The 25,646-nt window shown below is 38.0% G+C and overlaps 1 protein-coding gene across 3 annotated transcripts in view; it reads right to left on the minus strand.

Moving 5' to 3' along the window:
- Positions 1 to 8,703: 8,703 nt before the first annotated feature.
- CTNNA3 (catenin alpha 3) overlaps positions 8,704 to 25,646 on the minus strand; it is a 1,399,627-nt gene continuing 1,382,684 nt past the window's right edge. For all 3 annotated transcript variants that reach the window (XM_080687956.1, XM_080687955.1, XM_080687954.1), the window contains exon 18: positions 8,704 to 11,970. In XM_080687956.1, coding sequence (XP_080544082.1) covers positions 11,683 to 11,970 — 288 coding nt within the window. In that variant the 3' untranslated portion in view covers positions 8,704 to 11,682. The remainder of the gene's footprint in view (positions 11,971 to 25,646) is intronic.

Below are 25,646 nucleotides of genomic sequence, written 5' to 3' on the forward strand. Positions count from 1 at the left end.
GTCACTGGGAGGACTTGACCTCCAGGCTAATTGGCTGCGAGGATCCGCTGTGTTTATAATGGAAGAACTGCTGCGCTGGAGACATGCTTAGGGGGCAGGACTTTCTTTAGTGGGGCTTTGGTGCTCACTGAGTCTGCCTCTTGAATGTGTCACTTATGGATGTGAGTAGTTGAAATCTGGTGTCATCTCACACTGATCCCTAGATACACTAGCTTCTGGATCTCCAATGGGGTGCAGGTCAGCTACTGACTGAGGCCACCCAGCAGGAGGTGCAGCGAGAACTACAGTTTTCTCCTCTTTGCTTGGGGTTTGGAGGTTTTGGAGCTGTCTGACCAGAGCTGCAGTTTGTTTGGTTAAGCTGCAATAGGGCAGGCCATTTATATGCAAAAGCCACTGCAGGGAGCTTGGGTGGGTTTGTAGATTGTGCGGGGCGGGGTCTCAGGGATTCACTAGGCTAGGGCGTGGCAAATAGCGATGGCTGCCAGTCAGCAGTCTCTACGTTTCCGTGTTTCCAAGTCCCCGCGTCCCGTGCCCCAGTGCAGTAAACAATGATTGCTGGGCGCACATCTGCAAGAATGATTGCTGGTGCACCCCTGCACCTCACTTTCCAACCTGATGGTAGACAGTCCAGCTTCTCCCCGTAGGAGTTTGGGTCCCCAGCGTCTCCCCAGAAACTGGAGTTCGGAGTAATCTGGAGCTTGTCTCCTTTCGAGTTGAAAGAAGCAGCTCACCCAGACACCCGCTGCCAGATTCGCGCACCTCCGTACCTCAGCTTTTCAGCGCTTGTGCACGTCTCAATGCTCTTTTCTCTTTCCTTCTAGTTGTAGAACTTCCACTCAGCCAGCTTTCCCGTGGTTCTGGGTGATAGACGTTTAGTCTTTTAGTTGTAGTTTTGAAATTGTTGTGAGAGGCAGCAGTTTAGGTGTTTACCTATGCCGCCATCTTGGTTTCTCCATTCACACTTCTTTATATCACCCATAGCACCTTTGCATAAAAGAGTCCCTCAAGAAATATTTTTGACTTTTGCATAAACAAATGAGTGCAAACACCTGTGGCAGGAAACGTAAGGAGTTTTCAAGTTCTATTCGTGACATTGGTTACTCTCTCTATAAACTTTAGAATTACCATACTCTCAGAATTTCCAGTTAGGTAATTTGGAGAGGGCCAGAATCACATTCATTCATTCATTTGGAAAAAACGAATTGATGAATTTGCTCATTCTTTCCAAAAATATCAGTTGAGCTACTTCTATGCCAGTCACTGTGGTAGGGATAGAGATACAAAAGTGAATATTATATGATCATTGCTCAAAAGGTTATAGAGTATAATGGAGCTAAGGAGCTCAAACATTTCTCTGGCATTGGCGCCTGGTACAACATTCAGGCCTTCCTAATTTAGCCTTCCGAGCAGTAAGCCTCAGAGTGACTGCCACACAGTGAACCAGGCCAGTGCCTGGGGAATGTTCTGAGCATTTACTGGAGTGGTGGAGACCTCCCAGAACCCAGTGGAAACCCAGCCCTGTCACAGAGGCTTCCTCTCAAGTAAAATGAAGAGGAACAACACATCTCTGTTAGTCCTCTGTCCGCATCATCAAGGAGGAGGACAGCTCACGTGCGTCCCTTGGGTTTGACCTTAGTGGTGCTCCATTGACTGTTAGCAAATTGTTTTCTCCACTGTTATAAGAGGTGGTGCGTGAACTTCATCTGCATACCTAATATTCTGTGACCACCAAGAACTAGAGGAAGTGGTGAGAGGCAGGAAAGCGGCAGGAGTGGAGATTCCTTCCTCCTCCCTGAGGAGCTCCGAGTAACAGATCCATGATCCTCAGGGACAAAGGGCAATTCTGGAAAAGCCTGGGTATGAGCCATTCTACCCACACCCCTCCCGTGCCTTTCCCCTTGGGTTTGACACTCCCCATTGCTTTCAAGAGAACTCCATTCTCTGGGTCCATACCTCAAGGGAGCTACCCCTTCTCTTTGAAAACAGGAGATTCAGACAGGACAGAAAGCCAGAGTTACTTGTCAACCACAGAGAGCAGCTTTTCCCTCGCAAGGTATTTGATACCAGGTGGCTGGGATGTACGTCCCTGCATTACAGCTCCTGGATGGGATGTTTAACGGTGTTGCCCAGGAAATGTCAGGGCGTCAGCTCAGGCTCCAGGCAGGAACAGACTCTTCCTGCCAAGAGTGCTTTCAGTTCCACTTCCACCCCCAGACTAGCACTATGAACAGATCAGGGCAGAGAGAATGCCAGAGCAAATCCAGGCTCCTGGGGCCTGGGAGAGACTGACGCAGAAAGGCAACCCCACGCGGGCTTTTTTATGAACAAAGACACGCATGGATGGTGTCTGGCAGAATGAATGAGAGGAAGCACGGTGTTTCATAGGAATTAGATGATAAAGAGTATACTTTCAGACTGCATTTTGAGAAAGTACAGAAACATACTGAGATGCAGTAATAAGTGTTCTGAAGCAATAGGAGTCTTTAAGGGAGAAAATGATGTCTCAGAATAGACAACAGCAGTGTGAAAACCTTGGAAAAGGATCCAGAGACTATGCCCATGGGCTTCACACTGAAAAAGCATGGTCGCCTATGTGGAGGTGAGGAAGCCACGGATGGATGTTCAGAACTTCACAGTAGTCAGATGCAGGAACATTGGGAGAGCCAATGATATTCCATGCTCACAATGGAGTATATGTTCAGGTAGCCTCAGATATCTCATTATTTTCAATAACTATTCATAAAGTTCTATACTAAATAATAATTCTTCACATGCATAGATATGACTGTTAAAGTCAGAGCTAATGCCCATATTGGACCCCAAAAATGTTCATTTAAACCAGTTTAATTCTATCTGATGTGGTCCATGCTACCTGGACATGCAGTTGTTTTAAAAAGTGCCCTCCCTGAATTGTAATATCTATCACTGAAGGAGTGTGGGAATGGGGATGAAGTGATACTGAGAAGTGATACATGGTTAGACTACTCAGCAATTCATTAACCTCCTTTTTTTTGCCCCACCCAAGACACATACCACTGAAGATAATCACCAAATTCATAACCAATCCTTTCATTTTTATTGCTTTAACATACATGGTTTATCAGTTGAGCAAAGTATTAATAAACTACAGAGTAACATGACTTGGCATAAAATATTGTTTCAAATAATGGAACTTTAGAACAAAACCAGTGTAACGTGTGTGAAATAAATCAATTGTGATTACAATGAAAAAAAATCTTGTTAATTTGGTTAAACACAAAAGGCATGCAGAATCTCAAGGAGTATTTGGGATTGTAAGTCAATGTCATGAGGGTACTAAAAAGTTTTTTTCTATTCCTGGATAAATAATTTTATTTTTTTAAATATATTTTATTGATTTTTACAGAGAGGAAGGGAGAGGGATAGAGAATTAGAAACATTGATGAGAGAGAAATATTGATTAGCTGCCTTTGGCACACCCCCTACTGAGAATAGAGCCCACAACCCAGGTACATGCCCTTGACCAGAAACAAACCTGGGACCCTTCAGTCTGCGGGCCAATGCTCTTTCTACTGAGCTAAACTGGTTAGGACAGTGGTCGGCAAACTCATTAGTCAACGGAGCCAAATATCAACAGTACAACGATTGAAATTTCTTTTGAGAGCCAAATTTTTTAAACTTCTTCTAATGCCACTTCTTCAAAATAGACTCGCCCAGGCCGTGGTATTTTGTGGATGAGCCACACTCAAGGGGCCAAAGAGCCGCATGTGGCTCGAGAGCCTCAGTTTGCCGACCATGGGATTAGGGCAATTAATTGGTGAAACTGACTTAAAGGATAATTATGGACCAGAAAGACCCACAAGTGCTTTTGCCAATGTTTATCCACAGCCACGCCATAAAACTGCTTTGAATTGGCTGTTACAGTGCTGGGCCCCACTACTGCCTTCACTCAGATGCCCTGTACAAAGCACGATAGTCTGAAAGTTCTAAGGATATTGCTGCAATACGCATGACTCTTATTGATTGCTTACTTTTAATCTCAGCCTAAATTTAAGTCTGTCTTCATCCTGACTTATAACTTGCATATTTGGCTTCAGAAATGTCACAAAGTTTGTCAAAGTTGTGGCTTATAAAAGTACATCAAATAAAGTGATTTTTAATTTTTAATTTTGCCAAGTCACTATGGACCTAAAAACATAATCAAAATAGAAAGCAGGGTCATATGGAAATCTTCCATTGGAATTTTTAATTCCTACTTAATCATCTAACTTGCCCAAGAAAATTCTGTTTGAAGTCCCAACTGTTAGGTACTAAATTGGGCATAACACATGTCTACTTCTGTTTTCAGGGACTTGCTAGTCACGGATACGGAGGGAAACATTAAGCTGTCATTTAGGCCCAACGACATTTTCTTTGGAGGGACTGTACGGCACAAGGAAAAACTTCAAAACCAGTTGGAAGCACAGCTTAACCCTGCAAGCCAGTTGCTGAAATTCTCATATTTATGTCCCCATGGGCATATTGTATATCAACACAAAGAATACAGAGCTGCCACGGCATAATTGGGCAAGCAATGGCACCCTATGTCTACAGCATTCTTGAAGTTAATTTTACGTTTAAAGCCTCAGGAAGGAGGAAAGTTCTGTTTAGCAGAGAGCATGAACTAATACATCAGACTTGCCCCTTTGCTTTATGAATAACCAGTCCAGTTCACACTTAGTGTTCGAAGGCCAGGTCAAGAACACCTGTCAGTCTAAGTGAGACTCTCACTGAGTGCCCCAGAGAGGTTCAGATCATTCACAGAAATGGGAACCTGATATGACATGTCTGTGGTTGAACTGGGATTGAGTAGTACATGGCTGTTGGAATAGAAAAAAAAAAAAAAGTTATCTGCAGGCTTTTGAACTATTGATTTCATTACTGAGACAGGGTTTTAACATTTTTAAAGAGATGCTACATGCCTTCAAGATACCCGGAATCAAAAAGTAAGCATTTGTCTTAAAAATGTGAAGAAAACTTTAGAATTTTAGAAAATATCTCCTTGGAAATGAAAACACAGAGGCCACTGTGTAAATACCATTTACGTGGCTTTTTTATGTCCTACATTTAAGAGATTTTTAGGAATTGGAGCCTTTTTCAAAGAGAATTACCTTCTTTAGAGTTTCCTTTTCTTACAGTTGGGAACGGGCACCATCATGATAGCCAGGTACATGGAAGTACCAACCCCCGTTTGAGGAACCCCAGTTTAAGGAAGGCAACTATTAGAAAGATCAGGAAGTAATTTAACTCCCCAGGCCTGGGATAGAGAAGCATAGCCAGCAATGTGGACAAGAAGAGTCTGGCTTCAGTTGGCTCTGGGAATAAGGCTCATGTAAACTTGAAGGACTGCATACATTTGTCATCTCCATAAAGAAGGAAACAGTTCTTTGCTATAGCTTGAGTCAGTTTGGAATACAAGGAAACTTGCGTGTACTTCAATAATTTTTGGCCCAACATTCCTTTGAGATCTATAACTTTAAACACACAAACACACATTAGTAGTAAAAAAGGAAAGAGATGATATCCACAAAATTTTTTCACCAATCCATAATAAAGATGGATTGAAACAGGCATTTTCATTGCATTTTTCTCCTCTATGGAATAAAAGTAATTTGGCAAGAGTTTTCATCTTACTTCAAATCACATAGATGAAATATTCACTCATATGTCTGATACCCTACATTCAGTTATTTAAATTATGCAGCAAATTTTATCTGCTTTGAATAATGTAGATATGGATTAATAATAATGTTTTTAAGTTTTGATTTTTGTGCTATTACATGGGAAGCCAGCCAGCATTTGAAAATTGTATCTTTATTTCAACTGAAAAATCCAATCTCATTTTTCCAGGAAGTCTAGATGATGTGCTGACCAAAAGCTCAGACTCTAGAGTGCAACAAACTCAATTTTAGAGCCTGTGAGTTTTTGAGCAAGATTCTCATTCTGTGTAAACGTCAGTTTCCTTGTATATGGAATGGAGCTAATAATGTCTCTCCCATAGGGTTACTGAGAGAATTTATTAAAGTAAGAGCATTTAACACACAACTAGCAGAGGAGGGCTAGGATCACTGTTTGTTTTGTTAATGATGTATCCTAAGAACCAAAGTAGTGCCTGGACAACATAGTTGTTCAACAAATATTTGTTAAATATATGAATGTGTGATTATCCTGTTTAGCTCTGACAATGGGAAAAATTTATCCCATTATCAGCTTAGAAAACTGGCTGAATTTCCATTTCTCACCTTTCAAACAATATTAATCATGCTCAGCTCTTACATGGCTTAGCCTCCTGCCTCCTACATGACTTCACACAAACCACCAAAGACAAGTACCCCATCATATCCCTCTTCCTCAGGAGGAGGCTGCCTAGTCTTCATGGAACCAAACTCTTCCTTCCTAGGCTCTGCTTTGGCAACTACCTTTCTTACACCCTCCCTTACCTCTGTCACTTTCTCACCCACATTTCTTTAGAAATGCTCAGTCTTTACTGCTCTTTCCCCAACGTGTCAAGTGAATTTTGAAATTCAATCCTTGTGTTTGTTCACATAAACCAATGGGGACTATTGGATGGCAAAGGCAGACTGCAGCCATGAAATATCCCAGGATCTACCTAAGGCCAACCCTACCAACCATCTACTGCCTGTAGACAGGTTGCTGGTAAGGCTGGGTTCCATTTGGAAATGGTGTTCTCAATTAGTATTAATTATCTTCTTTTGAAATGTTAAGTGGTAGTCTCTATCCTGCTAGTTAAGAGAAATGATTAATGCTGTAAACTATTATTTCTTTTGCTATAATAGAAAATATTTTGTATGCATGTGAATTGGTTAAAAATGACAAAAATAATTTAAAAATTTAATTCTTCTCACTCTCACTTAGATGTCTAGGATAGTATTACAACCTTAAAAGGACATCTTTAGTCGCATACACCTGATTTTAATAACATCCATATTTTCTTTCCTAATAGACAAACAAGACAGGCCTATTGGATTTGGTAGTAACATGTAAAATACTAATACTAAAGATATTATAATGGTATGGACAGAGAATTATGACAAAATAAATGCTATAGGGTTTTTATTAACTAAGTGTTGATTCCTGGTATGTGATAGATAAATATAAATTTCTCAAGTCATAATATTTTCCTCATTTACTTAAAAATAATTATTAATATAATAATGCAGTTTATGGTCTTTAAACTCTGTGCTCCTTAATTTTCTGATCAAGTTAAACAGAAATACTTCTGTCTTTCCCAAACCAAAAAATGGCTCTTTGATTCCTAAATATACAATAGGCAGGTTGGTTGGGAGAAAACAAGCTGACAAAAGAAATTAGATTCCATTCAACTTGATATTCTGATGCCTGCTTTGCTGACCGAAAGAATTACTTAAAAATGATATTGAATCAAGCTGGCAATTCTGCAACGAGTTCACCAGCAAACGATAAATATCACAAGGAAAAGTCTCAGATCTCATTCCACCCATTCTGCAGCTATTGTACAGACATCTGTATCCATGGGAACCACAATCCCTAGCATGGAAGTGTGCATCCCACACCAAAAGGAATGAACATTTTTTGGAATAGAAAAAAAGGAATACTGCTGGGAATTAAAATGAATAATTTTAACTAGAACACTATAGAAATAGAAATTATTTATCAATTTGTAGGTAGCATAGACACCCAAGGAGATGAGAGATACTTTGGGTGCATGGGCCAGGAGGGAAGGATATAAACTGGAGGTAATTGACTGGGATGAGCAGTCCTGTAACATTCTGGTGGAAAAGTATCAGCAGTTAATAGGTGGACACCCAGCACAGGGACGGCTGGATGAAAGGACACCTTGAAAGTGAAGGCCATTGAGGATTTGTCTCTGTTCTTAGGCAGTCTTTTCAGCCACTCCTTACTGAATTTGAGGAGCACTAATTATAGGATGTGAGGACCAAATTGGGCACTTAACTGTGTAGTCACTATCTTGCTGTGGTATGACTTAAAAACTGACTTCTTTTGAAGCCATTAAGTGTGAAAGAATGGGCCTTTCTGTGTAGCTATGGTGGACCTTATCCCTTAAACAGAAGTAATTTTATGGCAGACATCCTATCTAATAAGAGTAATGTACAAATTGACTGTCACTCCAACACACAAGATGGCTGCCCCCATGTGGACACAAGATGGCCACCACAAGATGGCCAGCAGGAAAGGGCAGTTGGGAGGGACCAGGCCTGCAAGGGAGGGTAGTTGGGGGCGATCAAGTCTGCAGGGGAGGGCAGTGAGGGGTGGCCAGGCTGGTAGATGAGGGAAGTTGGGGGTGACTGGGCCTGCAGGGAAGGGCAGTTTGGGGGGACCCAGGCCTGCAGGGGAGAGCTGTTAGGGGTGACCAGGCTGGCAGGGGAGTGGTTAGGGGGTGATCAGTCTGGCAGGCAGAAGCGGTTAGGGGCAATCAGGAAGGCAGGCAGGCGAGCAGTTGGGAGCCAGCAGTCCTGGATTGTGAGAGGGATGTCCGACTGCCCGTTTAGGCCTGATCCTGGTAGGGCAGTCGGACATCCCTCAAAGGGTCCCAGATTGGAGAAGGTGCAGGCTGGGCTGAGGGACCCCCCCCGCCCCCCCCCCCCGCATGAATTTTGTGCACCGGGCCTCTAGTATATTTATATTGATACTAATAAATCAAGTAATGTGCAAAATTCGGAAGGCACATTTAAGAATATTGTATTTCTTTATGGCATGAGTGAAAACTATACATGTATAAGACAAACAGGAAGGGGCTATATAACAAATTACTATAAAAAACATGTTGCTTAATTTTTTTTCATGACCCATTTGAGTTATAACCCAGAAACTGTATTAGAAACAAATATTTTAATCCAATAATTTTCACTTATGATTAAAAGGGAGAAATTCATATGACTCGCCTTTCCTGTTTCATGAAAACCTTCCAGTTTTTATAATTAGAAGGATCTTTAGTGGATTATGATTTCTTGGATATTTTCTAACTTATCATTCTGATTCCAGTCTAATGTTTGACAGTGATGCTGGTGGCTAACCAGGAGGAAACTGTCCTTGTAGGTAGTCTAAACCCTGTTCTCCTCCTCAAGGAGTTTTTGTTTCCTCCATAAATTGATTTCACGAAGAGAAAAAAGTGAACTTTGGTTAACAGGATGAAGCACTGATCTGTGATGTGATTTGAAAAGGTGTATAGATGGGCCACCAAGTATCACTCTCATTATAGTTTTCCCCTAGAGAAGAAGTGCTTAAATAGGAATCTATCTAATATTCATATGTACTGGTTAGATTCATTTAACTATGCTTTGTAATGCAAAGGTTTGTTAATATTTTTGCTGCTCATGTTTCCTGTGTATTAGCACTTATATTATTAGCAGATTTGAATTGGACTAAATCTTGAAATTTTGGCCAACTGCAAAAATTCACTCAGGTAGACAGATGCCTTTCTCAGCTCTATGCAGCCTGTTCTTATTACATCTTTGGTTACTACAGCAGGCTTTATTCCTGGGCTATTTTCCAAGTTCATTTTTTTTTCAAAGTAAGTTTTGTTTAATTATAAGTTGTTTACTTTGAGCTAAGTCGGAAATCTATCTACTTTGAAGAGGAGGCCTTGTTCACATCTCATTTTGTGTGGAGTCAGTTTATTTTAAAGATACAGAGGATATCTGGTAATTCAATAATTTCAAGTTACTTCTGTTCTTTTGGAATCTAATGCCTCATTCTAACTTCCAACCTGTGGGAAGCTGAGGCAGAATCAAAGGGACATTAGATTTTCTAAATGGGACCATTGTGATTCTTGAGCATGTGGCTTTAGGAACTAAGATATGCACCTAGCAGAATGGTGATATCTTAAACATTTATTTTCTTAACTAAATTATAAATTTGCACTTCTATCTGAGGAAAGGATGTGTTATAGATGTCACTCTTGTAATGTTTACTCTTAGAGTAGAAAATGATGGTAACATTTCAACAAAAGAAACTCTATTTTGCTTCATTTATCAAGATAGTTCTAGAACATAGAATTATTTTTAATTTTTTAATTCCTTCCTGCACTGCTTTCTCTTTTAGGGAGTGGGTTCTGTCCAGAATAATGGCTGTAGGCCAGTGCATGGTTCAAGACAGGGAGGAGCTCATGGCCGTTACCTCCTAGGAAGTTTATGTGCTGAGCCCAGGCAACCCAAAAGTTTAGAAAAATAAAATAACTCATTAGAATAAAAGTTATCATTTTCCCATAGTTAATATAACCTATTTAATAAGTGCAATGCTTTTCCCATTTTTTTTCTTTTATTCAGATTAGTCGTCCTAATATCAATTGGCGCTGCGTGTTTGAATTTTACTTCATCAAACTAAGATGATGTGGCTGTTGAAATAATCTGCTAATGGCAATGTTTTACAAAATGTAGTTACAATGGTAGTATCACATTAATAAAGTAGAATAGGGAGCCCATGTTTAAAATTCTGTGAATGGTGGCTCTCTGCATGAGAAAAAGTGTAACTGAATTTAACTCCATCAGAGAGCAGAGGAGAAAGCATGAGAGAGACAAGCAATGAACTGGACCCTGAGACTATTATGAAGTTCATTACAAACTCAACTAGGGATGAGCACGATGATTGAGGCTGTGCACTGGTAGCACAGTTAAAAAATGACCTCGGTGACTTTTATTTAAAAGAATGTTATTAAAAATCACTCCAGCTACATTGCCATGAACGCTCCTTCATAGTTCAACGATACATTTTACACAGTTCTATCTTACTCAGTGTCAAAGGTTTTTCAAACTGGCCGTTTCCTTTTAATTACAAGTGCAAGCTGATACAAATGAAATTTTAGAGTCATGCAGAACTACTTAGCACTTCTGTTGGCATAGTTCACTCAGGGATGTAGTTAGATGTCCCATTTCCCCAAGTGGGTAATAACTCTCCCTCCATGTATAAATTCTGATGGACTCACTTAAACCCAGCTCTCAACATGCAGAACTGCTAAACACAATGGGATCCTAGAAGGCACATTTGTGGAATCAAAACTCATTATAACTTTTATAATGTTAATACATTGCTTCATTAATAATCAATGCTGATCTTAAAAATCTAGGATGCAGCTTGACTGCTTGAGGTTGGTTAGTTTCTGACCGATGTCACCCTAATCAGTTGACAGTAGACAGAGACATGTAGAGATTGATTTTTTTTCCCCCCTATAGCAAGGATCACACATCTCTGTCAGATCAGGCCAAGTAAGGAAAGTTTTAACGGGAAAATATTTTATGAGGTCTTTTGTTTTCATTGAAAACCAAGTCAAGAGCTCATGTCAACTTTTAAATTTAAAAGTAAAAGGGTGAATGTAATCAAGCTATTACCGATGAATAAGTCTCATTTGAATCTCCTATTTCATTTGGTAGTGAATGTAAGATATTCTCTGTGATGGGAAAAGCTGAATGGCACCTGAAGTTTTCATTCATTCAATAAACATATATTGATGACTTATTTGGCATACAGAGATGACAATAACATGGCCCCAAATATATGATGCTCATGTTGGTTCCACCTTCAATGTTTTAAGTTACTTGTGGCTTACCCTCTAAAAGATAGTGAATTTACAGTATTAATCAAGTGTAAAATTAAAGCAGTGTGTGTAGCCAGGACTTTTTAATATAGACATAGAGTAAAATAGTGGTTTCAGTAGACCTGTCTTCCTCTAAATTCACTCATGACCTGCACTGGGTGGATTTTTTTCTTTGCGGAGCCTCGTCTGATCGCGGCACACGTTTCTTCTGGCTTCTCTCTTTTAATCAAGGGTTTTTTTGCAGGAGCCTTCATTCTCCACATCACAACTGGGTGCCGGGGCCCAGTAGGACTCTGAATTCGGATGATCTTGGTTGAGGCAATGTAAGACATTTTCACTGTTTGCACTACAGCATTCATTAGATTTTTGGCTGCTTGGATTAGGGAGGTGACGCTGTCCAACTGTAGGAGGGAAAAGAAAGAAATACTAGTCAAGAGTGCAATCAGGACTCTAAAGAGATTTAATGTCATTGAAACTGAAACACATCACTTTATTTTTATACCAGAAATGAATGCGTTCATTCTATGTGCAATTATTTACATCAATCTAGCCATCTATATTTGATCTTTTAAGATGACATGTTAGATTTCATTCTGTTGGCTTTTAGTGAAACGGGTTCTATAAATTCTACATAATATTAAAGGTCCAGATGGTCATTGCTTTCTCCCTTTTGTAATGTTTCTCCCTTTTGCAGGGGTGCTAGTCGGCCCTTCTGTTACAGATGACTATCCACAAAAGAGTTATATTACATATAAGTAATTTTGTAAGAGCAACAACTAAAAATTCTTCCTCTCAGGGAATTGATAGTTTATGATAAATATCATACACACATACGAATGTATACATGCATGAATACCACTTATTTTCATGAAAATTTCCCAAGTAATTTCACCTAAAATTAATCTACATTAAACACAGAACTTTTCAATGTATCATGCAATGCGTTAGTAAAGAAAGCCAAGGCTGAAAAGTTGGCTTTAAATTCCTAATTTGCCATTTGGTAATTTGGGCAAACGATTTAACCAGTTTCATCCTGGTTTCCTGAAATACTAAGTTGAAAAAATGCTTATTAGATTTTATTAGATTTAAATAAGTGTAAAGAACCTAGTAGGCTGACTGCTAAATAGTTAAGTACTTTTAAATACTTAAAAATAATCCCCTTCTTGTGAAGATGGACAAAATCGCTTAATTATCAAGATGCACTAATGACATTACTAAAAAAAACCTTTTCCCCACATGATTCCATTTTTAATTATTGTGTTGTGTGAGTTGTTCACAAATTAATCTTAGGGGAAAATGCGGTGGTACTCCTAGACTCTTGCAAAATACCGTACAGCTAAGCCAACTTGGTCCATTTTTATACAACTAATGCCTCTTCCATAATTTCCATTTGACACATTGTCATCCACAACCAACTAAGACTGAAAGATATGCCTTCACTATCGCCTCTCTGTGATGTGTGCTGTCAGGGTTGAGACTCAGTCACCTACTCTGTAGTTACTAAAATCCATCAGCAGCTGCCTGGTCTGAGTACTCTACCTTCGCAGCTCGCAGAGTCTCATCTCACATACAGAATAAATGAGAGAAGGGAAGTAAGTGAGGTTATGTGCCTGGGGCAGTGGTCTGGCTGGCTGCTTCCTAGGAAAAAAAAATTAATTAGCTCCATTATATGCCAAGCCTGAAATTCTTGAAAAGGTAACAACAAAAAACTTGTAATTTGAAAGGTAGTAATACCTGACAAGTACACTTCCTTAAGTCTTTTTGTGTATTGAAGCCATAAATGTAAAATCTGTTCATTGGCAAGATGACAAATGTTTGGCAAACATTAAACAGGATTTTATGAAGCACTCATATGTATTTCAGATGACACAGCTTCTAAATCTGTTCACAACTCAAAAGACACTGGACTTTGAACAGAACAACACACAATGTCATTAACATTGCTCTATGGCAGCCGTGGGCAAACTATTGCCCGCGGGCCGGATCCGGCCTGTTCGGCTGTTCTATCCGGCCCGCGGAGCCGAAAGAGCGGAGGGTTCTCTTGCTCTCCCCTCCGCTCCTTTACTTTGAATTTATATTAGTTCACACAAACACTCCATCCATGCTTTTGTTCCGGCCCTCCGGTCCAGTTTAAGAACCCATTGTGGCCCTCGAGTCAAAAAGTTTGCCCACCCCTGCTCTATGGGCAGACTGCAGGTTATAATCGGTACTTTAATAATTTTCATTAAAAACCTCCCAGAACCCTTTTAGATTCTAAAGTTTCCAATCTCACCATAGGAAAACAAAGTTTCTCCTGAACGATGAATTAGCATGAACAGTATTGAGGATACTTGGTAAATTTCTGAAACATGAAAATATTTGGTTTACCTGAGGGCTCTGTATTAGCATAAAGCCTTCCACAGAAGAAGGTCCTGCTGTTCAGGATGTCACCAGTGGCTGTGACTTTCCCATACTAAAACATATATTCCCTGATCCTCTTTTTGACTCATTAACCTTTGCCGTGTATAGACTGTATTTCCTTTTGATTTTTCTATATAAATGCTGTGCAAAAACCCGTAGTCTAGAGAGGATGTTTAAGCGCAATCTGTGCCTTGTCTTCTTTTCCCCTAACAAAGCCCTGTCAGTACCGTTGTGATCCATTATGCTGGCTTTTTACAAATGCATTTACTTTGAAATCCACAATGGCCATAGTAAAGCTTCTCTGGGTGACTTGAAAACCCACAGGACAAAGTGTCCCCCTAGGTGAGCATGAAGACAGGTTTTGCAGACAGATTAGGACAGTTGCCAGGAGACTACTGTTACTTCATTTGGAAAGCTTGGAAGACATTCTAGGAGGCTCTTCAGGTCTAAGAGCTGTGTGTGCTAAGATGCGTGGCTCTCTGCTATTACCAACTCGCAGGCCACACAAGCAATGGGCCCAGGCAAGCCTAGCAAATGGCAGGGAATTTTGCTGGAGGCCCAAGCAGTGGGTCCTACCTACTCACAGAAAATAACCGCATAACGTTGTGTCTGCAAAAAATCATGCATGTCCCTTTGTCCAGGTTTACTTCAATGAAAATCCCTTCACGGGGAGGATTCAACAGAATTATTTCTGTGAAATCAATAGTAAATTGGAGTAGGATAATGCATCATATTAGAGACTCTGTGTTAAACTTATTGAGCAAAGTTCTGAATTTTGCAATTCAGTCAATTAACCTGTGCCAGACAAGAATGTTAATTTACTTGAAAGGCCCAGTAGAGTAATCAGACTACAAAACTCAGGACCCCAACTCATTTTCATCAACTGAAAATTCTTCTAGGCAAATGTTACTTGAAACGTTTACCATAGAAGGAGTCATTTTTCATAATATCTGATGACATTCCTGTCTGATCCATGTGAAGTATTCTTAATCAAGGTTTCAAATGAAAATAAAATTGGATTCCAAGGCTTTAAACCTCTTAAGGTTAATATGTACATATGCATGCAGGTACATATACGCTGCTTCCTAATTTCCCTCTCCCTATTCCATAAAGGGGCCAAAGTGTTAAGTAACTTTTCAAAGAGGATTTTGACCTAATTTAAAGGCTTGTATCCTAAATAAATCAGAGATCTGTTGTCCTACCATAGAGAATAGGAAGATAGCCACTCTTCCTAGGTTGGTGACCTGTGCTTATTCATACAACACTGGTGTGGTTTCAAAATGCCTGAGCTTGCCGGTCTATTAATGACACCATAAGTTTCTCAGTATTGGCTAGGTCCAAACATAAATAAGTTCTGCCTCTGTTGTTGTTTTATTTTTATTTTGAGGATCTAAACGAATATAAAGTGATTATGTTCAGTAAGCTAGCTCTTACTCTAACTGCAAGATGTATTTGCAAACAATCCAAATTACAACCATCTAAATAGAGTCCTACTCAATATTATCTTTGTACAGGAAGCTTAGTTTATTTTATTGTGGTCTCGCTTCTGTAATATGTACTTTGTGGTTTCAGTTAAGCTACAGTGCAGTTTTGTCCAGTTTTAAACAAGCTTTCAGACATAAGCTTCAGGCCTATTTAGAGATATGTCTACAATCCTTTGGTACAGAAAAGGAGCATAACAACAATCAAAGGTATTTTCTGTTTCCTCATAAAATGCCAAGTTTTTCTCCATGTGACTAATATACATAGACCATCTGTATCTTTTTACAAAATCCAACATTTAAATTTCTGTGATGTCAGCTTCCACAACTCTGACAAGCTAGAATGTTAAAATCCTATTGTAATGATTTTTTAAAGATATTTTAAAATTGATTTTTAGAAAGAGAGAGGAAGGGAAAGGGACAGAGTGGGAGCATCACCTTGATCAACTGCTTCCTGCACGCCCCCCACCCGGGATGGAACCCGCAACCTGGGCATGTGTTCTGACCAGGAATCAAACTGGCAACCTTTTGGTGCACAGGATGACACCCAACCCACTGAGCCACATTGGCCAGGGCCCTATTCTAATTATTGATGGCCAAGAGGAATACTGGGGAGAAAAGACATGCTAGTTTTTCCTTTTTTTATTTACTAAGTTTCTCATCTATATTGTGTCAGAACAGCAGAATATCTTATACTGTACTACTCTAACACCCCATATTCCAGACACTGTACTACTCTAACACCCCATATTCCAGACACAAGACATTCATCAGATATATGTTTGCATGATGATGATACGTGTAAGTCAGTGGTCGGCAAACTCTTTAGTCAACAGAGCCAAATATCAACAGTACAACGATTGAAATTTCTTTTGGGAGCCAAATTTTTTAAACTTAAACTTCTAACGCCACTTCAAAATAGACTCACCCAGGCCGTGGTATTTTGTGGAAGAGCCACACTCAAGGGGCCAAAGAGCCACATGTGGCTCGCGAGCCACGGTTTGCCAGCCACTGGTGTAAGTGAACTTCACTCCCATTGATGTGAATCTCATCTCCTTCCACCTGGGCTGTCATCTAGGGAAAACATAGCTTCCCAACGCTTATGTGAACTGCCATGCCAGCTCCTGCTTCTGGGACTCCTGTGGAGACAGAAGTCTGATGTTGCCTGGAAAGATGTAGTTCCTGTCCTCTAATCTTCTGGGTAAACTGATGTCAAGTGTAGCCCATGATATTCTTGTGAGTGTCAAAGTTTATCCTAACTCAGTGGTCGGCAAACTGCGGCTCGCAAGCCACGTGCGGCTCTTTGGCCCCTTGAGTGTGGCTCTTCCACAAAATACCACGTGCGGGCACGCATGTACAGTGCGATTGAAACTTTGTGGCCCATGCGCAGAAGTCGGTTTTCGGCTCTCAAAAGAAATGTCAATCGTTGTACTGTTATTTGGCTCTGTTGACTAATGAGTTTGCTGACCACTGTCCTAACTTAAAGATCTACCAAGGATCTTTACATTGCACTAATGCAAGACTCAAAAGGCAAATACGTGGAGTGTGGCTCCAACTATAATAACAGCTTATACAAATTGTGTGCTTCATATGTGCTTCCTATATGTTGGCACTGTTTATGTAAGTGAACTCACAGAAACTCAGTGAGTTAAAGACTTCTATTATCTCCATTTCATAGATGAGAAAACAAAAGAACTAGAATGCTTGGTAGCTTGCTCAGGGCAACCCAGCTATTAAATGAAAGCTGGAATTTGAATCAAGGAAGTCTGGGTCAAGTACTTGGTGCTCTTCTAACCCATTACATAGCCCTCCCTCAGTAATATGCCACGGCCAATGTGTATTTATTTTCAGATATTCAATAGTTGGAACAATTGCACTAACATTACCATAATGTTTAAATTTTTAAAAAATTGACTACCCAATAAATGCTTTGGTAAGGTTTTAGAATTTTTGTAATGCATATTGGTACAAAGGAAAATGAGGATATCGTACTTGGCAAGGTATTTTGTCAAGATGGTGGTTTGATATTGTTTATATTCCATCATATTCTAATGCATATTGGTACAAAGGAAAATGAGGATATCGTACTTGGCAAGGTATTTTGTCAAGATGGTGGTTTGATATTGTTTATATTCCATCATATTCTAAGTAGAAAGTTTTTTTTAAATCTTTATTATTGAAAGTATTACATTTGTCCCCGTTTTCCCATTGACTTCTTCTAGCCCGCCCCCAACTCCTACTCCAGACCTTCACCAACCTATTGCTTGTGTCCATGTGTTAGGCATACAAGTTCTTTGCTTGAACTCTTCCCACCCACCTACCCTCTCCCACCATTCCTCTGAGATTCTGCCGTTTGTTCATTAGATTGCACATGAGTGAGATCATGTGATACTTATCTTTCTCAACTGGCTTATTTCGCTCAGCATAATACTAGTGCTCTCCAGGTCCATCCATGCTGTTGCAAGTGGTAGCAGTTCTTCCTCTTTTTTTTTTAATAACTGCATAGTATTCCATTGTGTAAATGTACCATAACTTTTTATCTACTCATCTGCTGATGGGCACTTGCATTGTTTCCAAATCTTAGCTATTGTAAAATGGGCTGGTTGAACATAGGGGTGCATATATTCTTTATGATTGGTGTTTCAGGATTCCTAGGATATATTCCTTGAAATGGGATCTGGGTCAAATGGCAGTTCCATTTTTAATTTTTTAAGGAAACTCCATACCATTTTCTACAATGGCTGCACCAGTCTGCATTCCCACTAGCAGTGTACTAGGGTTCCCTTTTCTCCACACCACTTGTATACTTTGTTGATTTGTTAATGATAGCCATTCTGACAGGTGTGAGATGGTACCTCGTTATTGATTTAATTTGCATCTCTCTGATGATCAGTGACTTTGAGCGTTGTTGTTTTTTTTATATGTCTCTTGACCTTCTCTATGTCCACTTTGGAGAAATGTCTATTTAGGTCCTTTGCCCATTTTTAAAATGGTTTGTCTTCCTTTTGTTAAGTTGTATGAGTTCCCTATATATTTTGAAAATCAACCCTTCATTGGATGAATCATTGGCAAATATGTTCTCCCATGCAGTGGGCTATCTTTTCATTTTGATACAGTCCCATTTGTTTATTTTCTCCTTAGTTTCCTTTGCCCTAGGAGATGTATCTGTAAACATTTTGCTACCTATGGTTTCTTCTAGGAATTTTATGGCTTCACATCTTACATTTAAGTCTTTTATCCATTTTGAATTTATTTTTGTATATGATGTAAATTGATAGTCTAGTTTTTTTTTTTTTTTTTGCATGTACCTGTCTAATTTTCCCAACATCATTTATTGAAGAGACTGTCTTTGCTCCATTATGCTCTTGCCTCATCAAATATTAATGTGCATTACTTAAAAGTAATTAAAAGCATAATGCCTTGGGTTGATTTCTGGGGTCTCTGTTCTGTTCCATTGATCTATATGCCTGTTCTTATGCCAGAACCGGGCTGTTTTGGAAACAGTGGCTTTACAGTATAACTTGATATGTGGTATTGTGATCCCTCCAACTTTGTTGTTCTTTCTCAATATTGTCAGGGCTATTCGGGGTCTTTTTGGGTTCCATACGAATTTTTGGAATATTTGTCTGAAATATGCTGTTGGTATTTTAATAGGGATTGCATTGAGTAGTATGGCCATTTTAATGATAATTCTAACAATCCATGAACACAGTACATTCCTCTACTTGTACAGGTCTTTTGCCTCCTTAGTGTGGAGGCATGGAGGCAGCAGCTGGTCAATGATACTCTCACCATTAATGTTTCTCTCTCCCTTCCTTTATGAAATCAATAAAAAAATATATTTTTAAAAATAGGTGTTAGATTTTGTCAAATGCTTTTTTTGTGTCTATTGATATGATCATGTGTTTGTTTTTTTTTTGTCTTTCAATTTGTTTATGTGAGTATCGCGTTTATTGATTTGTGAATATTATACTAGCCTTGCATCTCTGGAATAAATCCCCCTTGGCCATAGTGTATGATCTTTTTAATATATTATTGGATCTAATTTGCTAATTTTTTTTTTTTTAGGATTTTAGCATCTGTGTTCATCAGGGATACTGGCCTGTAATTCTCTTTGTTGTGTCTTTATCTGGTTTTGGTATTGGGGTTATGCTGTCCTCGCCTCACAAAAGAACTTGGAAGTGTTCCTTCCTCTTGGATTTTTGGAATTGTTCAAGAGGGATAGGTATTAGTTCTTCTTTGAATGTTTGGTAAAACTGCCTGTAAAGCAGTCCGGACCAGGGCTTTTGTTTGCTGGGAGTTTTTTGATTGCTGCTTCAATTTTATCAGTTGTTACTGGCCTACTCAGGTTTTCTGATTCAGTTTTAGAAGATTGTATCTTTCTACAAATGTGTCCCATTTCATTCACGTTGGCATATACTTATTCTTATAATCCTTTTTATTTCTGTGGTGTTAGTTGTTACTTCACCACTTTCACTTCTGATTTTATTTATTTGGGTTCTCTCTCTGTTTCTTGATGAGTCTGGTTAAAAGTTCATCAATCTTTTTTTATCTTTTCAAAGAACCAGCTCATATTTTCATTGATTTTTTTTCTATTGTTTTTATATTTGTGTCATTTCTTTCTGCTCTGATCTTTATTATTTCCTTCCTTCTACTTACTCTGGGATTTTCTTGTTCTCTATTTCTTTAGGTTGTAGGGTTAAATAGTTTATTATTAATTGTTCTTATATTTTGAGATAGGCCTGTAGTGCTATGAACTTCCCTCTCAGGACTGCTTTCGCTGTGTCCCATAGATTTGGTCTTTTGTGTTCATTTTCATTTGTTTCCAGGACATTTGATTTCTTTCTTGATTTCATTGGTAACCTGTTCATTGTTTAATAACATGCTATTTAGCCTCCACGTTTTTTAGTGTTTTTACTATAGGTGATTTCTAATTTCATGCCATTGGGATCCGAGAATATTAAGCTGCTTTTCTGTGATTACTAATGATGTTGAATATGTTTATAGTACTTAATAAACATTCACATATCATTTTTAAATGTTTAAAATTTTTGCCTCATTTTTAGACTATCATCTTCTACAAATCCTTTGCTAGGATGTGTGTGTGTATAATATTTCTACAAGTCTGTGATTTTTCTTTTCTTAACTGAATCTTTCAGAAAGTACAAGTTATCAAATTTTTTCCTTTATAATATTTGGCTACAACAAGTTTACCAAGATTTTCTTGATGTTTGAAGATTTAGATTTATGTTTAAAGTCATGGGTAACTTTATATCGATTTTTGTTTATAGAGTGATGCATAGTACATTTTTTTCATATAGATAACTAATTCAAGCATCATTTGGTGAAAATGCTTTTCTTTTCCTTTTAAATTACCTTGGAACTGGTGTGAAAATTAAATTGACCATATATGTGTGGATCTATTTCTGGGCTTTCAATTCTGTTCCATTTCTATGCTTGCTTTTATGCCAGTAACATACTATCTTGAATATTATAGTTTTCTATTAAGTTTTTAAATAAAATAGCCTGGTTGGCATGGCACAGTGGTTGGGCGTCAACCTATGAACCAAGAGGTCGCCTGCCTGGATTGCAGGCTCAATCCCCAGTGAGGGCATGAAGGAGACAGCTGATCAATGACTCTCTTTCATCATTGATGTTTCTTTCTCATATCAATAAAAGTATTTGAAAAAATATATTAAATTTTAGATCATTTGTATTTCTATATAATTTACAGATCAGCTTGACAAATTTTATAAAAATGCCTGTGGGGATGTTGACTGGAATTATGTTTACTATGTAGAACAATCTGGATAGAAATGAAACTTAACAATATTGACTCTCAATCTGTGAACATAGTTTAATTTCCTTTAATAATTTCCTTTAATAATTACTTGTAGTTTTCAGTGTGAACATCTTGTATTTCCAAGTATTTTGGTTTTGATGCTACTGTAAAAGTTTTTTGAAGTTTTCATTATCTGATTTTTCATTATTAATATACAAAAATACAACTAATTTTTTCTTATCTTATTTCTTGCAACATTTATAGAGTCCACAAATCGTGTCCAGGAAGACTCTAAGGCGAAGGTGCACTTATCTTGTTTGTTTATCTTGTTTGTTTTCCTTCTTCAGGTTTTATAGTATTCTAATATTTATTGTTCAGTATTTGAAAGTAGTTCTAAGTAACATTTCTTTCAGTGTTGTGGTTGCTCATGATAGCAAGGAAAGATTACTCTCGGTTACTAAAAATATATATAGGTAATTTCTAATTTCATGCCATTGGGATCCGAGAATATTAAGCTGCTTTTCTATGATTACTAATGATGGTGAATATGTTTAACATCATTAGTAGGGAGCCAATGTCCAGTTTTATGAACTTATATATATGTATATTTTTACATTATTTTGTTGGGTTCATGGAGATTTATAATTGCATTACAGTCTTTTTTAAAAGGCATCAAATTCTACTTTGTCTGATAGTAAATAACTTAATTAGCAATCTTTTTATGAGTGATTGAAGAGCATATTATTTCAATCTTTTACTTGTCTCTATATTTAAAGTGTGTCTCTCTAAAGCAGTGGTTCTCAACCTTTCTAATGCCGCGACCCTTTAATACAGTTCCTCATGTTGTGGTGACCCCCAACCATAAAATTATTTTCGTTGCTACTTCATAACTGTAATTTTGCTACTGTTAATGAATCGTAATGTAAATATCTGTGTTTTCCGATGGTCTTAGGCTCTACAGCAGTGGTTCTCAACCTTTAGGTCGCGAAATTAGTTATGAAGTAGCAACGAAAATAATTTTATGGTTGGGGGTCACCACAACATGAGGAACTGTATTAAAGGGTCGCGGCATTAGAAAGGTTGAGAACCACTGCTCTAAAGCATCATACAATATATTCTTTACTTTTTTTTGGGGGGGGGGTGGCTAATGAAATATTTTATATTATTTAATTGTCCTTCTCTAGTATCTCCTCAGTTATATTTACATTTTGACTATTTTGCTTTAAAATATACTTCTCTGATTTACTAAGATTTAGCATAAAACATTACTTTTACTACTTTTCTATAATGTTGAATCATAGACAATTAAAACTACTTATTCTATTTTTACATTATTATCATCATAAATTTCAATTATAAACATATTTAAGGATAGTAGGGCAATTATAATATTACTTTACAGTCAACATTTATTACTGTTTCTCAGATATGTACATTTTTTCCTACTGCATTTACATTTTCCATTTGGAAAAAAAATTCTTACACCTGAATAGCTTCCTTAAATATTTTTTTTTTGAAAATACCTGATGGTGAGAAATCCCCTCATTTGTTATTTTCTGAAAGATATTATCATTGATTATAGATTGGCAGTTACTTTCTTTCACCTTACTAGTAAATATATCATTTAATTCTCTTCATGCTTTCATTATTTCTTTCGAAGTCAGTCATCAGTTTTCATGAATCTCCTTTACAGGAAGCTGGCCTTTGTTCTCTGGCTGCCCTTACGGTTTTAGCTAACTCTTCTTAGCAGTTTGACTCTGTTGGACTTCGTCGTTAGGCTTTTTCTCATATCATGCTTTGGATCCACTGAGTTTCCTGAATTTTTTTTCTTTGAGTGAGGGAAGAGAGAATTATCAGTTGATTACGTCCTGTACCCAAACCCACAACCTGGGTATGTGCCCTGATCTAGAATTGAATCGGCAACACTTTGGTGCATAGAATAATGCTTAACCAACGAACCACACCAGCCAGGGCAAGCCTCTTGATTTTTTGAGTTGATTTCCTTTCAGTTAGGAAAATAAATTTAGGCACTTAATTTTATACAATTATTTCTTTGAATATTGCTTTTGTCCCCCTTTCTTTCTTCTTCTTCATTTTCTGCTTATGCTATGCCTCTTATCTGGCTTTCCTAGCAAAGCCCGCTGCATTCTAACCAGAAATCAAATGTTTTTCATTTCAGTGGACATTTCACTCTTTATCTTCCATACATTCTTAATATTCAAGACTGTGAAAAACCTTTTTCTTCTGAAAACCTATTTTCCCTAGTTTCAAGTAAACCCAGTCCAGTTTACCAATTTACCTCTCAGCTTGTTCCATGTAGGGTTTTCCTGTGCAGGATGCTCTTCCAGATGCTCTTTAAATATTTCACTTTTAAACTCTCTGTTGCTTCTCTAAGTCTGTACCCACTAATGGACTCACAAGGCTATAATTACTTTGCTTATAATTATGATTCTCAAGCTCTCATTATTACCTGCGCTCTAAAAGTCAGCTTTGACTCACCGTTCTCCTTCACCAGTTGCATGTACTAGTAGTCCAATCCTATCAATATCTTTCCTCCTTTACCATCACCACTCTGCGCTAACTTGGACAAATACAATACGTTTCTGAGCTCTACTGCCGCATTTTTTGCTCCTCTCTGGGCCCATTCCCTAAAAAAATGCAAAAATGATCTCTCAAAAAATCCATTTGTTTTACAATACACTGATGGATTTTCATTGGCCTTTAAAATGTATCTTCACTTGAAACTTTTCGTTACAGATTACAAAGCCTTGAATAAGATTTGTGTTTGTGTCTCTTCCTGCTTAGACAACTTCTTGCTTTCATAAAGGCCCATCCATATAACGAAATGAAACTAAAATATTTTAGTGTGTAAATATCCCACATATATCACCTCACCTCCAAGCCTTGTCATAAGCCCTTTCCTCTGGCTGGAAATAATCTCTTCTCATCAGGGAACCTCCTCTTCTTACCTTAGGTTTCCTGTTAATAATATCAGTTTCTCAGGAAAGTGTTCCATGATCCTGAGACTAGGCCAGATTGCCTTTTCATATGTTATAGCAATCTATGTCTCCTCTAACATTGGACTCATCTTAAAGGCCATGTAGAAAAAATAGCACTGTCTTTCCATGCTGTATAATTGTTTGAGACATGCTACAGAAGATATTTGGCACAGAAATAAATTCTTTGAGATAATATTTAAATAAGTTATGAAAATTTAAGTATAGAAACCATATGCAAAATACTTTAAAGATGGACTATCTCAATTACTCTTTTCTAATCTGCCCCAAAACAGTATTTCCCAGACATCTATACCCAAGCTCCATCAAACAGGGTTTTTGGCATCTAGGAATGGCACAAAAATCCATGATCAATTTATGCTTCTCAATATTTATATTTAAAACTCTGTTGAAAGAAATGTTTATCAAAAATTCCAAATTCCCACATTTAGATTAATATCATTTAGTTATTTTAAAGTGACATGTATCTTTTGAATAAAAAAAATAAAGTAACATGTCAATAAAAATATGCCTTTTAACCCAAGAATAAAATATTGGTTTTTATAGTTTAAAATAATCTATATTTGTATCCAAACTTCACCATATTCTAGATTTGCAGCCTGGGAAGTTAATTCTCTGAGCTTTTCTTTTAGTGTAACTACAATTAAAATACTTTTCAGGGTGGTTGTTAAGATTAAGCCTGATAACATTTATAGCACACTTAGTTCAGGCTTTACACATACATGTACATAATAAAACTATGGTATTTATAAGAGGTGAGGGATAAGTAGTACAACTCTCTCCCCTACACACACACACATACTTCTCAAATTAGCATGAGTCTAGCTCATCACAATTTTTTTAGTAAGTTTACTGGTCAGGATCCAGTGAGGAAAATAGAAACTACTTCAGGCGTTTCAAACATTAAATTTAGTACAGAAATGAAATTGATTATTGTAAGGCAGCCCTCAACTCACCATCAGCATGAACTGATATCATTTCTAGCACTGGAGGAGGTGGAAAAGATGGAGCCATGACAAGCAGCCGAAACACCAAAAGGGGATGATTGTTTGCCAATTGCCTCCCATGGGGTAAACCTGGCTGAAAACCAGCAGTCAAAACGCCTTGGATAGAGAATGGCTCTGAGAGCAAAGTAACTGTAACTGGCGAAATGAGATTTTTACATAAGCAAGCACGTTCCCCTCAGTTTCAATATGTCATGGTTTTATTCATGAAATCTCATAGCATTTGCCTTTCCATATCTGTGATTATAATATTGTGTTTGGAAAAAAAAAAGTTCACATGTACTGGCATTCAATCAAGGACATGTTTACACAAAGTCAAGTAGTTATTTTCCTACCTCTATTCTTGGTAAAATAAAATATGACAGAGTGATGGCTTCTTTAGCTCTCAAGGCT

The sequence above is a fragment of the Plecotus auritus genome (genome assembly GCF_963455305.1).
Source record: "Plecotus auritus genome assembly, chromosome: 9".
Taxonomy (NCBI): Eukaryota; Metazoa; Chordata; class Mammalia; order Chiroptera; family Vespertilionidae; genus Plecotus; species Plecotus auritus.